At 36.6% G+C, this 18,575-nt stretch overlaps 1 protein-coding gene across 3 annotated transcripts in view; it reads right to left on the minus strand.

The window, feature by feature from the left end:
- The window catches only part of AGGF1 (angiogenic factor with G-patch and FHA domains 1), a 55,895-nt gene extending 38,470 nt beyond the window's left edge, over positions 1 to 17,425 (minus strand). For all 3 annotated transcript variants that reach the window (XM_060009280.1, XM_060009278.1, XM_060009279.1), the window contains exons 1-5: positions 16,909 to 17,425; positions 14,287 to 14,389; positions 13,072 to 13,274; positions 12,063 to 12,227; positions 9,596 to 9,784 (exon numbers count right to left, since the gene is read on the minus strand). In XM_060009280.1, the coding sequence (XP_059865263.1) occupies positions 9,596 to 9,784; positions 12,063 to 12,227; positions 13,072 to 13,274; positions 14,287 to 14,389; positions 16,909 to 17,118 (870 nt within the window). In that variant the 5' untranslated portion in view covers positions 17,119 to 17,425. The remainder of the gene's footprint in view (positions 1 to 9,595; positions 9,785 to 12,062; positions 12,228 to 13,071; positions 13,275 to 14,286; positions 14,390 to 16,908) is intronic.
- Positions 17,426 to 18,575: the final 1,150 nt, after the last annotated feature.

Below are 18,575 nucleotides of genomic sequence, written 5' to 3' on the forward strand. Positions count from 1 at the left end.
GAAGAACCAAACAGAGCTGAAGAATACAATAACTGAAATTAAAAATATAAATAGAAGGGACAACAAATTAGATGATACGGAGGAATACATCAGCAACCTGGAAAACAATAGCAGAAATCACTCAAGCTGAAGAAAAAACAGAATTTAAAAAAATGAGTATAATTTAAGAGACCTCTGGGACACTATCAAGCATATTAACAGTCACAATACAGGAGTCCCAGGAGGAGAAGAGAAAGGGGCAGAAGGCTTATCTGAAGAAATCATAGCTGAAAACTTCCCTAACCTGGGGAAGGAAACAGATATCCAGGTCCAGGAAGCACAGAGTCCCAAACAAGATGAATCTAAAGAGGTTAATTACAATTAAAATGGCAAAAATTAAAGAAAAACAGAGAATTCTAAAAGCAACAAGGGACAGGCAACTAGTTATCCACAAGGGAGCTACCATAAGGCTATCACTGACTTTTCAGCAGAACTTTGCAGGCCAGAAGGGAGTGGCACCATATATTCAAGGTGATGAAAGGAAAAAACCTACAACCAAGAACACTCTACCCAGAAAGGCTATCCTTCAGATTGGAAGGAGAGATAAAGAGATTTACAGACAAGCAAAAGCTAAAAGAGTTCAGCACCATTAAAACAGCTTTACAAGAAACGTTAAAGGGACATCTCTAAATAGAAAAGAAAGGGCCACAACTAGAAATATGGAACTTACGAAAGGAAAAATCTCATTGGTAGAGGTAAACATACAGTAAAGGTAGCAAATCAACCACTGATAAAGCTAGTAGAAAGGCTAAAAGATGAAAGTAGTAAAATCATGTATATTTACATAAGCAGTTAAGGGATAAACAAAACGAAAACGTAAAATATGACCTCAAAAACATCAGATGTGGGGGGAAACAAAAGTAAAAATGTAAAGCAGTTAGAATGCATTCAAACTTAAGAAACTGTCTTAAAATAATCACATATATATAGGTTGTCAAATATGAACCTCATGGTTACCAAAAACCAACAACACATACACAGAAAACAGAAAGGAATCCAAACATAACACTTAAAGGTAGTCATCAAATCACAAGGGAAGAGAGCAAAAGAAAAAAGGAACAAAAAAGTACTACAGAACCCCCCAAAAAAACAATGAACAAAATGGCAGTAAGTACATACCTATCAGTAATTACTTCAAATGTAAATGGATTAAAAGCTCCAATTAAAAGACACAAAGTGGCTGAATGGATTGAAAAAAAAACATATATGCTGCCTACAAGAGACTCACTTCAGATCTAAAGACACACACAGACTGAAAGTGATGGACAGAAAAAGGTATTCCATGCAAATGAAATAAAAAGAAAACTGGGGTAGCAACACTTATATCAGACAAAACAGACTGTAAAACAAAGACTGTCAAAAGAGACAAACAAGAACGTTATATGCTAAAGGGATCAAGCCAATAAGAAGATATAACAATTGTAAATATCTACGTACCCAACACAGGAGCACCTAAATACATAAAGAAAATACTAACAAACATAAAGGGAGAAATTGACAGTAACACAATAATAGTAGGGGAATTTAACACTCCACTTACATCAATGGATATCATCTAGACAGAAAAACAGTAAGGAAACACTGGTCTTAAATGACACGTGACTAAATGAACCTAACAGATACATAGAGAACATTTCATCCAAAAGCAGCAGGATACACATTTGTTTCAAGTGAACATGGAACATTTTGTATGATGATGACATGCTAGGCCACAAAACAAGTCTCAAGAAATTTAAGACTGAGATGCAACTAGAGATTATCATACAACATGAAGTAAGTCAGAAAAACAAACACCATATAATATCACTTACATGTATAATCTAAATAATGACACAAATGAACCTATCTACAAAACAGACTCACAGACATAGAGAAAAACCTGTGATTGCCAAGGGGGAGGAAGGGAGGGAGAGGGATGGACTGGGAGTCTGGGGTTAGTAGATGCAACCTATTAGAATGGATAAATAACAAGGTCCTACTGTATAGCACAGGGAATTATATCCAGTCTCCTGGGATAAACCATAATGGAAAAGAAAAAAAAAAGAATGTATAGATGTGTGTAACTAAGCAGAAATTAGTACAACACTGTAAATCAACTATACTTCAATTAAAATTAAAAAAAATTTAAGACTGAAATATTAAGCAGCATTTTCAACCACAACAGTATGAAACTAGAAATCCACTACAAGAAAAAAACTGCAAAAACCACAGACACATGGAGTCTAAACAATATGCTACTATACAAGCAATGGGTCACTAATGAACTCAAAAAAGAAATCTGAAAAATACCTGCAGACAAATGAAAATGGAAAAACAATGATCCCAAATCCATAGGATGCAGCAAAAGCAGTTCTAAGAAGTTTACAGAAATACAAGCTTACCTCAGAAAACAAGAAAAATCTTAAATAAACTATCTAAACTTACAGCTGAAGGAACTAGAAAAAGAAGGGAAAAAACCAAAGTTAAGAGAAGAAATAATAAAGGTCAGAACAGAAATAAATGATACAGGGAATTCCCTGGTGGTCCAGTGGTTAGGACTCTGCACTTCCACCGCAGAGGGCATGGGTTCGATCACTGGTCAGGAAACTAAGATTCTGCAAGCTGCACAGAGTGGCAAAAAAAGAAAGAAAGAAAGAAATGGTAGAGACTAAAAAAAGAAAAAAGATCAATGAAACTAAGAACTGGTTCTTTGAAAAAATAAACAAAATTGCTAAACCTTTAGCAAGACTTATCACCAAGAGAGAGGGCCCAAATAAATAAAATCAGAAAGAGAAGTTACAATTGATATTGCAGAAATACAAAAAATAAGAGATTACTATGAACAATTATATGCCAGTAAAACAGACAACCTAGAAAAAAATGGATAAACCCTGAGAAACACAGTCTCCCAAGACTGAATCAGGAAAAAATAGAAAATATGAACAAACCATTTACTGCAAATGAAATTGATTCAGTAATCAAAAAAACTCAAAAGAAATAAAAGTCCGGGATCAGATGGCCTCACAGGTGATTTCCACCAAACATTTAGAGAACAGTTAACATCTATCTTTCTCAAACTATTCCAAAAAGTTGGAGAGGAAGGAACACTTCCAAACTCTCTACAAGGTCAGCATCAGCCTGATACCAAAACCAGACAGACACGACAAAAAAGAAAATTTCAGGCCAATATCACTGATGAACACAGATGCAAAAATCCTCAAGAAAATATTAGCAAACCAAATTCAATAATACATTAAAAGGATCATACACCATGATCAAGTGGGATTTATCCCAGGAATGCAAGGATGATTCAATACCCACAAATCAATCAATACAATACACCACACTAACAAACTCAAGAGTAAAAACCATGATGATCTCAATAGATGCAGAAAAAGCTTTTGACAAAATTCAACATCCATTTATGATAAGCTCTAAACAAAGTGGGTACAAAGGAAATGTACTTCAACATAATAAAGGCCATATATGACAAACCCACAGTCAACATCATACTCAATGGTGAAAAGCTGAAAGCATTTCCTCTAAGATCAGGAACAAGACAAGGATGCTCACTCTTGCCACATTTATTCAACTCAGTATTGAAGTCCTCACCACAGCAATCAGACAAGAAAAAGAAAAGAATCCAAACTAGAAAGGAAGAAGTAAAACTGTCACTGTTTGCTGGTGACATTATACAACATATAGAAAATCCTAAAGACACCACCAAAAAAACTGTGAGAACTAACAAATGAATTCAGTAAAGCTGCAGGATACAAAATTAATATACAGAAACCTGTTGTATTTTATACATTTAACAACAAACTACATGAGAAATTAAGAGAACAATCCCAGGGACTTCCCTGGTGGCACAGTCGTTAAGACTCCACACTTTCAATGCAGGGGGCCCAGGTTCAATCCCTGGTCAGGGAACTAGATTCCACATGCATGCCGCAGCTAAGAGTCTGCATGCCACGACTAAGGAGCCCTTGAGCCGCAACTAAGGAGCCCGCCTGCCACAACTAAGGAGCCCATGTGCCACAACGAAGGAGCCCACGAGCCGTAACGAAGAAGCCTGCGAGCCGTAACTAAGGAGCTTGCCAGCCGCAACTAAGGACCGTGCCTGTCACAACTAAGACCCAGTGCAACCAAATAAATATTTTTTTAAAAAAAGAAAACAATCCCATTTACAACTGCATCAAAAAGAATAAAATACCTAGGAATAAATCTAACCAAGGAGGGACTCCCCTTGTGGCTCAGTGGCCAATGCAGGGGACACAGGTTCGAGCCCTGGTCCGGGAATATCCCACATGCTGCAGAGCAACTAAGCCTGGGCGCCACAACTACTGAGCCTGCGCTCTACAGCCCACACGCCACAACTACTGAGCCCATGTGCTACAACTACTGAGACTGTGTGCCTAGAGCATGTGCTCTGCAACAAGAGAAGTCACCGCAACGAGAAGCCCATGCACCGCAACGAAGAGTAGCCCCTGCTTGCCGCAACTGCCCACGCTCAGTAACAAAGACCCAACATAGCCAAAAATAAATAAATAAATAAGGCTCAGGGATTGATGAATTAAAAAAAAAAAAAAAATCTAGCCAAAGAGGAAAACGACTCATACTCTAAAAACTATAAAATATTGAGGAAAGAAGAGGAACAAATGGAAAGATATACTGTGCTCATGGATTGGGAGAATTAATATTGTTAAAATGGCCATACTATATCCAAGACAATCTAAAGACTCAATGCAATCCCTATTAAAATACAAATGGTGCTTTTCGCAGAACTAGAATAATTCTATAATTTGTAAGGAAACACAAAAGACCCCAAATAGACAAAACAATCTTAAGAAAGAAGAACAAAGCTGGAGGTACCATGCTCCCTGATTTCAAAATATACTACAAAGCTATAGTAATCAAAACAGTATGGCACCGGCACAAAAAAAGACACATAGATCAATGGAACAGAATAGAGAGCCCAGAAATAAACCCACACTTATATGGGAAGTTAATCTATGACAAAGGAGGCAAGGATACACAATGAGAAAAGATTGCCTTTTCCCATCACCTCTAAATGGTGATGGGAAAATTGGATGGCTATGTGCAAAAGAATGAAACTGGACCATTTTCTCACACCATACACAAAAAATAAACTCAAAATAGATTAAAGACTTAAATGTAACAAAGGAGGAAAGAATATACAATGGAGAAACAACAGTCTTTTCAGCAAGTGGTGTTGGGGAAGCTGACAGCCACATATAAAATCAATGGAGTCAGAACACTCTCTCACACCCTACACAAAAATAAACTCAAAACGGTTTAAAGACTTAAATACAAGACATGACACCATAAAACTCCTGGAGAAGAACATGGGAGAAACATTCTCTGACATAAATTGTAGCAATGTTTTCTTAGGTCAGTCTCCCAAGGCAACAGAAATATTAATAAACAAGATCTAATCAAACTTAAAAGTTTCTGCACAGCAAAGGAAACTATAAACAAACAAAAAGACAACCCACAGACTGGGAGAAAACCTTTGCATACAATGTAACTGACAAGGGCTTAATTTCCAAAATATACAAACAGGTCATACAACTCAATAACAAGAAAACAACCAACCCAAAACAAAAAATGGGCAGAAGACCTAAAGAGACATTTCTCCAAAGAAGACATACAGATGGCCAAGAAGCACATGAAAGAATACTCAACTTCATTAATTATTAGAGAAATGCAAATCAAAACTACAATGAGGTAACCCCTCACACTGGTCAGAATGGCCATCATTAAAAAGTCTACAAATAATAAATGCTGGAGAGGGTGTGGAGAAAAGGGAACCCTCCTACAGTGTTGATGGAAGTATAAGTTGATGCAGCCACTATGGAAAACAGTATGGAAGTTCCTTAAAAAGCTAAAAATAGAGTTACCATATGATCCATCAATCCCACACCTGGGCACATACCTGGAGAAAACTATAATTCAAAAAGATACATGCACCCCAATGTTCTTTGCAGCGATATTTACAACAGCCAAGACATGGAAGCAACCTAAATGTCCATTGACAGATGAATGGATAAAGACGATGTGATATATATACACAGTGGAATACTACTCAGCTATAAAAAAAAGAATGAAATCATGCCATTTGCAGCACATGGATGCACCTAGAGATTGTCATCCTAAGTAAGTCAGAAAGAGAAAGACAAATATCATATATCACTTACATGTGGAATCTAAAACATGACCCAAACTTATTTACAAAACAGAAACAGACTCACAGACATAGAAAACAAACTTATGGTTACCAAAGAGGTGGGGGTGAGGGAATAAATTAGGAGCTTGAGATTAGCAGATACAAACTACTATATATAAAACAGATGATCAACAAGGCCCTACTGTATAGCACCGGGAACTATATTCAGTATCTTGTAATAAACCATAATGGAAAATATGAAAAAGAATATATATACATATTACTGAATCACTTTGCTGTACACCAGAAACTAACGCATTATAAATCAACTATACTTCAATAAAAAATATGAATATATACGTATAAAAAGACATGTATGGGGCTTCCCTGGTGGCGCAGTGGTTGAGAGTCCGCCTGCTGATGCAGGGGACACCGGGTTTGTGCCCTGGTCTGGGAGGATCCCACATGCCATGGAGCGGCTCAGCCCGTGAGCCATGGCCGCTGAGCCTGCGCATCCGGAGCCTGTGCTCCGCAACGGGAGAGGCCACAACAGTGAGAGGCCCATGTACCGCAAAAAAAAAAAAAGGCATGTATGACCTGAAACCACAAACCTCCTAGAAGAAAACATAGGCAGTATGCTCTTTGACATTAGTCTTAGGAATATTTTTTTGGATATGTCTCCTCAGTCAAGGAAAACAAAAGCAAAGATAAACAAATGGGACTACATCAAACTAAAAAGCTTTTGCACAGCAAAGGAAACTATAAACAAAACAAAAAGGCTGCCTAGTGAAAGGGAGAAGGTATTCGCAAATGATATGACCAATAATGGGTTAATATCCAAAATATATCAACAGCTTACACAACTTTGCATCAAAAAAAAACCAGGTTAAAAAATGCGCAGAAGAACAAATAGACATGTTTGCAAAGAGGAAATGTAGATGGCCAACAGGCACACGAAAAGATGCTCAACACTGCTAATCATGAGGAACATGCAAATCAAAACCACAATGAGATTATCACCTCACACCTGTTCTAGAGGCTATTATCAAAAAGACAACAAATAACAAGTGTTGCCAAGGATGTGGAGAAAAGAGAACCCTTTTGCACTGTTTGTGGTATTGTAAATTGGTGCAGTCGCTATGGAAAATAGTATGAAGGTTCCTCAAAAAATTCAAAAGAGAACTGCCATATGATCCAGAAATTTCACTTCTCCGTATTTACCAGAAAACAAAAACATGAACTCAAAAATATACATGCACCCCAATGTTCTTCACAGGATTATTTACAACAGCCAACATGAAAGCAACCGAAGTGTCCATTGGTAGATAAATAGACAAAGATGTGGCGTGCACATGCGCGCGCGCACACACACACACAGGAATATTACTCAGCTATTTAAAAAACGAAATCTTGTCATTTGCAAAGACATTAATGACTCTAGAGGGTATTATGCTAAGTGAAATAAGTCAGACAGAGAAAGGCAAATACCTTATGATCTCACTTACATGTGGAATCTAAAAAACAAAACAAACAAACAAAAGGAAAACAGATTCACAGATACAGAGAACAATTGGATGGTTGCCAGAGGGGAGGGAGTTGGGAGTGGGGGCAAACGAATTGAAGGGGATTAAGAGGTATAACTTTCCAGTTATAAAATAAATAAGCCACGGGAATACAATTTACAGCATAAGGAATATGGTCAATAATAATATAATAACTTTTTATGTGGAAGATGATGGTTACTAGACTTAAGGTTGTGATCACTTCATAACGTATGCAAATGTCAAATCACTATTTAGTATACCTGAACCTAACATAATATTGTACTTCAACTGTATTTCAAAAAAAAAAAAAGAAATCAAGAGTAAAGTATCGAATAGTTGCCACAATTTACAAAACACCAATATAACAAATAAGCCTCCTTTCCTGCCTGTAAACCACCAACCTAATTCTATTTAGGGAATAGAAATAAGAGCACTGATAACATTTTTTTACTTCCCTTCTTTCAATTTAACATTGTATCATAAGTATTTTAAAAATTCCCCTCAGTCTGTATAAATTACCATCTGAATGACTAAATAATGTTTTTTCAATTAAATGTACTACCATTTTCTTCCTTTTTTCTTCCATTTTTATTAAGATATAATTGGCATATAGCACTGCAGAAGTATAAGGTTTACAGCATAATAATCTGACTTACATACATCATAAATGACTACCATGGCTAAGTTTAATGAACATCCATCATCTCATTTTCATACAAAATAAAAAAATTTTTTTCCTTATGATAAGAACTCTCAGAATTTACTCTCTTAACAACTTCCATATACCTTACAGCAGTGTTAATTGTATTTATCATGTTGTACATTACAGCCCTAGTACTTATTAACCCTATAACTGGAAGTTTGTACCTTTTGACTACCTTCATCTAACTATCCCCCTCTCCCCACCCCCTGCTTCTGGTAACCACAAATCTGGTATCATCTTCTATGAGAACATTTATTTGTTTTTCAAATGTAACTGACTTATAACACTACCTCAGTTCTTGGTGCACAATATAGTAATTCAATATTTCTATACATTACAAAATGATCACAATGTCAAGTCTAGTTACCATGTTTCCACACAAAGATATTACATTATTATTGACTATATTCCCCACACTGTACATTTCATCCCTGTGACTCATTTACTTTGTAACTGGAAGTTTAAATGTACCATCATCTTCTTAACCAATAACTGTCAGCCGTTTAAATCTATTTTTTTGTTCTTATAAATACTGCTGTATAGCTATACAAAGGAATGTTTCTTTCTTTGGAATTTTTTTTTAAATTACAAACTAGAAATGAGACTTTTCCAGTTAAAGCATATGAACATTTTTATGGTTATTGATACAAATAATCCATTTTCCCAAAAGATACCAATTGAAACTAATGAATATATACGTATCCTAAATTTGCTAGCAATGGATTTTTTTAATGTTTGCTAATATAAGAAGAAATTGCTCAACAAAACTAAGAATGTTGAACTTTTACCTACACCTATTTACAAACTGTGTTTTTCTTTTATTGTGAATTGTGCACTGACATAAACTTATCAATAGCTGGTATGAATGTTCTTCTTCCAAATTATGTAACACAAGAGTATTTTATCTGCCCTAAATCTACCTGCTTCAAACTTTAAGAAATTTTTTCTACTTCTAGTGATTGAGAATTTGTGAAAAGTCCATGTTTGCTCCATGTGAAAGCTTCTTGGTTGATAGATTGTGATATCTTGTTATTGTAATGAATATGTTTAAAATACAGTTACTAAATGATTTTCAGTTGCATCAAAAATTTTGGCTTAACTATGATATCACAATTATGTAAATTTTAAAAATTATGACATTACCTTTTCCTCATTTGTTGTAGAAGAATCAAGATCCTTTCTTTTCTTCTTCAATTTTTTATCTTTACTTTGTTTTGTGCCAGAAGTCTGATAAGGCTGCAAATCTACTCGAGAATGAAATTGATATCGACCACTTTCCACATCACAGTAGTAATAAATTCCAGTGGAAGGATCATAATATAGTTGATTTTCCTTTCAAAGTTAAGAAAACAATAAGTTCTATTCAAGTAAGATGAAATAAAATAGAAAAATAGACAATAGAAATGACAAATATATTCAAATACAGTAAATTTTAAGAACTTTGGAAAAAATGAATAAAGGTAACAGAATGAAAAATGCTTGTAATTTTCCAAAGTACTTTACCATTCAATATCTGCTCTAATTTTCCTGGTGTGGAAAATGAATACATATTATATTAAAGCTCATGAAATTGCCAATATTTGACCATTTTTTTACTTATAGAAACAGCAACTTCATATGGTTCAACAGAAACCTTTTAGAAGTCATGAAAACTAAGGTATGCATCAGAAAAAGCCAACCATATAAAAGCAATTGCAGACTCATTCTCCATATAATTACATGATAATGGTTTGGTAGTATAAACCCCTAAACCCTCCTCTCAATGACATAAAACAATGAGTTGCCTTTCAATGTTCATGATTCAAAATCCTGGAGAAAAACCTGAAAATAAAATTAAGCTCATGAACACTACAACATAACATTCTGTACAAAGAAATCAATAAACAATTGTCTTCACTAATCAATTAATTCTACACTAAGTAACTACATAAGATTTAGAGTAATGCAGCCATGCAATATAGAGTTTTGATAAATTATGGATAAAAACTAGAAAGATAAAATTATGTAATCATCTGCATTTATTAGATACTGGCCAGTACTCTATAACCAAGATTTACTTCAACAATCTGTATCTTATTTACATCATAAATCCATGCAGATCAGACTTGGAAACATCTTGCAAAGATATATACTGAGATTAAGCAAGTAAAGCTTCCTGAAAAAGAATAATTTATTTTTCTAACTGTTGATACTATTGAATTTATTGTCTTTAATTCATTTTGTAGATCTCTTACAAAAATATTTAGAATTCTCACTATCTTTCCTTCAGCTAAAAACTGAATGGAAGCTTTCTGATCTTTATTTCCAGTGATAACAGAACTTCTACAACTCAAATCTTTTTAATCTGCTATGTCTTTCAGTCCAAAATATAGACATTTTTCAAATATGTAAGAAAATTAATTAAAATGAAAACTAGCACATTAAAAATGGCAAAGCACTGAAGTCCCTACTCCACTGAGACACAACCTGCAGAATGTAATTAAGCATTTACAGAACAGATGTCAGGAAGAAAGTTACAGAAAAGAAGGTAGAAGAATGACAAAGACTAACATCATATACTTGGAAATTCCGTATTTTTCTAGAAACCAAGTAATTAATAGCTATTTTCTTTGGTAATAAGAGTTTAAACATTAATTTTCTAGGTATTAATTAGCACTGTCAATTAGCATACTCCTGTGAAATAAAACCCTCTTTTACAAAGTATTTACAAAGTACTATACCAAGTACAAACTGACAAGCTAATGAAATCCCTTATCTAACTAAAATATTTACTATTATCATTACGTTCCCTAGAGTAGTTAATAATAGTTCCAATAACTGGAATGGTGAATATCTGCTCCACTTTGGGGCATGACATTCTGTAATTCCTGAGGACCAGATCATATGTGTAGACCACTGAGGTTGAGGTATGTGGGTATATAACTTCCAGGATCATTGTCACCAAACCTGAAAAAATCCAATTAAATACCAGACCTTCAACAGTCATAACACTATATTATAAATCAAGAACTTTCTTTTCTGGTTTGTCCTAGTCCATGGTCCATTATATTTCTGATTCCATACTAATTCCCTAGTTCTCACTGTTAACAAATTGATTTTTTTTAAGTGAAATGCTTAAAAGTCACAAAATATAAAACAATGACTAATAATAAACATGCTATAAAGAATTTAAGAAAAAGACTCCTCTGTGGTCTAAAATGGATTCATAAAGATATAAGTATTTGAAACAATTTTTAGAAAATCTTACCCCAAGCCTAGAATTAACAACATTACTTCCTTTTAGTTTAGGTTCTTAAACATTTTACAAAATGTTGTTGTCTCCTTTTATTAATAAATATGCTAACATTTTTGTATGTTACTTTACATATAAAAGGTTATTAGATCTCTCTAAAATATTAATCTATAATAACACAATTAACTTATTTAATTAAATAAACATAGAAATATAGTATCATAAGCTACTTTATAAATCTTTACTCTTGCCAAATAGCTTTAAATAAATTTTTACATGCAGCTCCCTGCTTATCTTAATTCAACCTAGGGTTTAATATTTGGTATTCAAGCAGCTAAGAACACAACTATACAGTATTAAAAGGTCTGAGATACTTACAGAATCGTAATAGAATCCAGTGCTGTGATCAAAATACAATCCAGTATTCTCATCATAACTAAATCCAGTCTGTGATACAGCAGCTTCTGCTGCAGCTCTCAAACTTTCAGCTAGTGATGAACCTTCTAAGGATGTATCTTCTGTTGCTAACACAGATGCTGGCTCCTATGTATGATACAATCATGTCAAACAGGACAAAAACATCCTCATATCAATATAAAAGTTAGCAGAACTTGAAACAATAAACAGACCTAAAAACTATTCTGAATAATAAGACCTCAATTTCTGCAATGGAAAGGGATGGCTATCAATTACAATTTGACCCACTTTAAAAAATATGAATTAGTGTATCGGTTAATTCAATTCTGACCCAGTTTTGAAGACACTAGAAGTAAGTGAGTGACCATTACTCAAAAATAAATGCCTAATACCATACGGAAGCAATCCACAAAATCCAGACTGAAATATTCTTTAAGATAAATGATCTGGCTTCTTCAATAATTACAGGCTCAAGGGGAAAAATAATTTTAGAAAAGAGACAGAGAAGAAAGTTATAAATTATACATCACACATCAAGCAGTTGCCCTGTATGAACCTTACTGGGATCCTGATTCAAACAAATGGTAAAAACAAATTTATAAAACATTCTGGGATATTTGAACAGTGGCAAGATATTTGACATAAAGGAAGTATTAAAAAAAATTTGGTGTGAACATGGTATTGTGGTTGCTCAAAATTTTTTGGTTGAGTCAAACGTACTGACAAATTTTGTTTAGTTTATGTACAGCATACATTTTTGCAACACAACAGAGTAGGAAAATAGTTACACATACGAACAAGTTCTAATTTTTGTTTCTCAAAAACTGTATTATTCACTGCATAATTACACGCAGAACATTTACAATCCTTGTATATGTTGTAATAAACCAAAGAAGTCTATTTTTCTACGCAATAACAACAAAGAACAAGTTCTTGAGTATCAACAGTTTCAAGTGAAGCGTTTTATTACCTGTGAATTTGAGGCAAAATGGTCCTCTTGTCCACAATTAACATTTTCTGTTATATCAGTACCAGCATAAGCATCATTTTCTATGTGTGACTGGTCTTTAGAATTAAAAGTAGAAGCTTTGATATCCTGATCTTCCTGAACTGGGAGTTCAGATGCTTTATTTGGAAGATTAACATCATTATAGTATGTCTGATAATAATAATCTATTGCAAAAACAAATTAAGTGATATCATATTAGAATAGTGTATATAAAAAGGACTTAATTCCAAAACACTGGCACTGAACACAAAAGAGCACATGTTGCAAACAAACCATATTTTTATAATTATACACATTTTAACAGATTAAAATTAATGGTCCAAATAAATCTGCAGAGATATATATCTTTGATTCTAATGTCACCTTCAGTTCCCTAGCTGTCAAGCTAAAAAGGAAAAAAAGGTAAGCAGATTTGGATTTTTCATAGCAAGAGTTAAAAGAGAAAACAGGTAGATAGGTTGTGTTCTGTCAAAAAAAAAAAAAAAATTAGCAACTCTTAACGTCTAACTACATACCACAGTATACTTCAACATCAAATGACAACATGTCAAGGGCTGACTTTTTCTGTCAAATTTTGCTCATGGTGCTGACTTTTTAAAAAACATAATATTATACAGGTATGTAATGTTCATATCATTGCTGTGTTTAGCAATTTGCTAAGTTGCATCTGAATAAAACAGGGCAAAATTTAATGGGAAAGATCATTTCTTGTTATCCCTATTTATTAAAACTTGGTTTCTCAGTTATTTTGCCTCACAACATAATGCCACTAACAAGGCCTGGGTTGTAGGCTCACCCCATTCCCAGGAGGGCCTAGAGACTGACACTGAATTGATGCTAGGTGGAACACATCAACAAGAAAACACATGCCCCTGGTCACAAGTAAGGTCAAATGAGAGGAGATGGCTTACAGCATAGCACATATTACTCAGTGAATGTGCCACTGAAAGCATATTAGCAATATTACGTATTTACAGGAATAACAATAAATTACTACTTTCCCACCAAAAGAGCAAATAGATTATCTGAAAATACCAAATCATATGGAGAAAAGTCAACTTTGTAACAGCTCTCCTATTTATCTAGATGTATACAGATTCTAAATTTAAAGAAAACTCCATGTTAGCATGATCTGAATGTGGTAGTATTAGGATATCTTCACTATAAGCAGAATACCTGAGATTGACCAAGGAGGGTGGTTCTCTGTTTGTACTTCTACATCAGACTTTTTATTATCTTCGTTTCTCCCACAACGGAGTATTTTACTGAGCTCTTCTACCTGAAAGAAAGCAAGGCTTTAGGAAAAATAAACCATACAGCAATCTAATAATATACACACTATTCTCCTGAAATTACAATAATTATTTTTCCTGGTAAAAGTTTGGAGAAGTACCAATATCAGCTAGTTTCCTTTTCAGAAAAACTGAAAATACTACAATATAATTGGCTTTCACCTTTTACATCTGCAGAAGGAAATGTTTTTATTCTTATATTCTCTATCTAACCTCAAATTATTACCTCCAAAAATCAGACTGACTAAATTAATAAGACTTAGTGAACAGGATCCTTTATTTCTAACAAATAAGAACGTTTTTATACTACTATTTTAATCAGTCAGCAGTTCTCCCTAAGTAGAATTAAATCATTGAATTAAATTATCTAGTATCATTCAGTGTTCTCCACCTGGAATTAACCATTCACTTAAATAATGCCACTCATATACTTTAACATACTTTTTCCTTGAAATAGTAATCTTATAATTAAGTAACTGGAGCAGAAGGAAAGAGAGGTGACTGCCTCAGAGATGCATCTTGCCTCCCTGTGTCTCACTGAATACCAAGGCCATAACAACTGAGTGTGAAAAATACCCATAAGCAGATGAAGAGCAGCCTCATCAATACAGCTCAGTCAGACAGGAACTCAGTGTGAGATTACACCCATTATAAGCACAAAACCAAAAAACAAGCTTCTTTAATGATACATAAAGCTTAAAAAGAAAAAGGTGATAAGACTGATTATATACTGATTATCTGTGCACTTCACAGATTATCAGATCTGCTGCTACCACCAGGGCAGGAACTAGAGTGAAGCGAGCAAGGCACCTAAGGCTCAAAATTTAAGGAGACATTCACTCTCAGCTTCATGCAAGTATAGAGTCATACCTGAGAATGAGTGCCCCCTTGAATTTTTCGCCCTAGGCTACTGATTGCCTTGCTCTAATCCTGGCTCTGGCTACTACCACTATTACTATGAACAAGACCATTCATATAGAATCTGCTACATGCTAGGCACTGCACTTGGTACTGTGGGTAACATCTCATTCATTCTTACAACCACCTTACAAATTAGTTGTCCTAATCCCCATTTTACATGTGAGAAATCTAAAGAAAGTAATTTGCACAAGGTTTCTTTGACTCCAAAGCCTGTACATATTGTACTTTCCTGCTAGTTCACCCTCCATTCTCAAGCCAAATTTTTACTGCTCCAGATAAAACACTATCTAGTAATTAGGAATGACAGTTAACAAACTCCACCCACCACCAGGGGAGGCTGACTAGAAAGATAATAAAGAAGAATAATTACTATCACTAGTAAAGTTACAGCTTTCTATGCTTTTCAATTTTTCATATTAGACTGCCAGCAAATTAACACTAATAACCAAAACGCTGGCTCTTCAAAGATTAGCAAAAACGTTTTCTTTTAGGTTCTCTATAGCAAGCGGTACTTTTACAATTTAGAATTATAAAAGGGTTTTTTTCACAGCTCATCATATTTTACTCCCCTTTCCCCACAATATTTTAACAATATCTGTAGTCTCCTAGCACAGTCGCTGTGCATTGTAGTTGTCCAATAAATAGTTGTTGAGTAACAAAATACAAATTTTCGGTAATGTCATAACGTTAACAACTCTATACAGTGGGCACAGAAAGTCATTGCAACTCAGCGGTTATTTTCATAGATTATTTGATAGCAAAGAGTAACAAAGTTTGATGATACTTTAACGTTCAGCCTACATTTATGGTTTTAGGAAATGTATCAATATATGCCAAAAGACTAGACAACAGTTTAACTGAAATTAATAATTACACGGAAATAACTTGTTGGGAAAGAGCGCGACTGCCCAAAACAATCAAGCTGAAAAGATTATGCTGTTTAAAAGTTTTTTTAAAATGCGAGTTTAAATATTTGTCCTTACTGCATGTTATAAGAACAAAGTTAGCTGCTTAGTGTGTCTAACGAAGACAGTTCTATCTTCCCTACTTCCACCAGACTACTCAAGATGAATGCCCAGAACAACCTCACACATAGCTAGCGTTCAGCAATTTACAAAACTGTAAAACAGTCTGTTGACATTTACTTTGATTTAACCTCCACCAGTGTGGTCCTAGCATTCTCATTTTATGGGCCACTGAGGCTCAATATCAGTTCACACATCTAGGGTATGATAAATGGGATTCTGATTGAAATCCGGCGCTTTAACAAACTCAAAAGTGATCTAGAACAAAATATTAAAAATGTGCCTACTGCCAATGGGACTTCACAAGTGAGAATGAAGACTGAAGTACTTAAGTGCACTCCACGCTGGCCACAACTGCAGCTCACGCACTTATCTAAATCGAGTACCCCAACGCTTAGGTCTGTTTCAAATGTATTATCATCGCACTGAACTTTTAACTCTTTCAGGTACTCTATAAAGCAGTCCTGGGCCCTACCAAGGAGACCTTCTGAGGCTATCTTAGACTTCGAAGGCCTCATCTCGGGCTGGATGGGGCGTGGGGCTGGAGGCGGACCGCGCACCTGGGTGCGGAGCTCCTGGTTGTTGCTCTCGGCGCTCTGGTACAGCCGCTCTGTGTGATGTAGCAGCTTCTCGATCTCCCGCACTTGCCGCTTGCAGCTCCGCAGCTCGCGTTCCAACTTTTCCACCTTCCGCCTCAGCTGGGCCAGCTCAGGCTCGGGGGAGGGAGGTGGCGACGGCGACAACGAAGGCGGCGGCGCCTCAGAGGCCATGGGGTCCGGCGCGAAGCGGCCCGCGGGAGCGGAGGGACTGCGCTCAAGCTGAGACGGACGCCGACAGACCCAGAAGCCACGGGAGCGCGGGCGGCCTCATCCCCGCCCGGCCGCGGCGGCCCGCGGCCATGAGGCCCTAAAGCTGGTTACCTGTAGCCGAGGCGAACTGCGGGCAGCGAGCAAGGGGACCGAGAATGGGCCCAGTCCTCCCGGCTTTGAAATAGTAAAACTTTATTGGTAACCACCTGCCCGGAGACCGAGTAAGCCACCGAAACGTTGGAGAAATGGGCTGGCCGGCGAAGCAGGGACCAGAAGCGATTGGGCCGTTTCTGGGCTGAACCGGAAACGACGGCGCCGGCGGTGGGCGGGGCCGAGACGGAAAAGGAAGCGACGGAAGGCGAGAAGGGCCTCACAGCGCACAGGCGCACTTTCCGCCGGCTGCGGGGTGCACGGGACGGGACGGGGCGGGGCGGGACGGGACTGGGCGGGGCGGGGAGGGACGTGAGGGCGTGGAGAGCTGGCGGAAAAGGTGCTACAGTAGCCCGGGAGAGATAAAGAGAAGATCGCGCATCCTCTGGTCGCGGGATTTTACCCTTGCACACTTTAAAAACGTTTTCAAACTTTTTGTACAGAGTGCACTTCCTAGCTCCTCGTTTTACAGATGAGAACAGTGAATCTCCAAGAAATGTTTTGCCAGGGTTCATAGAATTGATGCTAAACCAGGACTGTGAACGTAGTGTTCTGACGCTCTGCTTACTTAGTGCTTCTGCGGATTCCGTGAGGTTAGGCCCCCCAGGAAAAGAAAGCAAATTCCTATAGGTCTGGCTTGCAGAGAGAAGCATCCCTAGTGGGAAAGTAAGCAGCAAGATTCTACGGAAGTAAGAGAGAAATTTTTTCTGTTTCAGTGCATCTATTTCGTGTTTCGTCTATGTGAAACAGGCGTTTGTTCAGCAGCCTTTAAACTGATGAGGGCTTCTTGGAACACACTTTTCCTTCTTAACCAGCGTCGTTTAGAATTAGAGCTTGAGTTCGGAATGCCGGGCTTGAGACCTATGGAGGTCAGCGACTACGTCTTGCCTGTCGTCTCCCAGGGCGCAGCTCAGTGCCTGTCACAGAGCGGGTATCCTTAAATATTTGCTGAACATAAGAATCCTGTTTGATGTCCTAGTTCAGTGGCCGCTCTGTGTGCTTTTTGTCCCGTGCACTGCCCACTAGTTAAGTCACAGGCGGTGAGTTCTCCAGCGGGGACCTACCCTCTCTAGGTCCTGCACACATTATTCCTTAGGCTTTAAGAGTCCAAAGTGGCACCACAGTGATCTTCTAGCCATCAAAGGATATTTAGTGAGAAGACAGACTATGTACTCCCCGATGTAAAATAGAGATGTACTGCCCCCTGAAATCTGACTTACCTTAATGCATTATGACTCTAATCAAGAATTTACCCAAATCTTTTAAAA

The sequence above is a fragment of the Delphinus delphis genome, chromosome 3 (genome assembly GCF_949987515.2).
Source record: "Delphinus delphis chromosome 3, mDelDel1.2, whole genome shotgun sequence".
Lineage (NCBI taxonomy): Eukaryota > Metazoa > Chordata > Mammalia > Artiodactyla > Delphinidae > Delphinus > Delphinus delphis.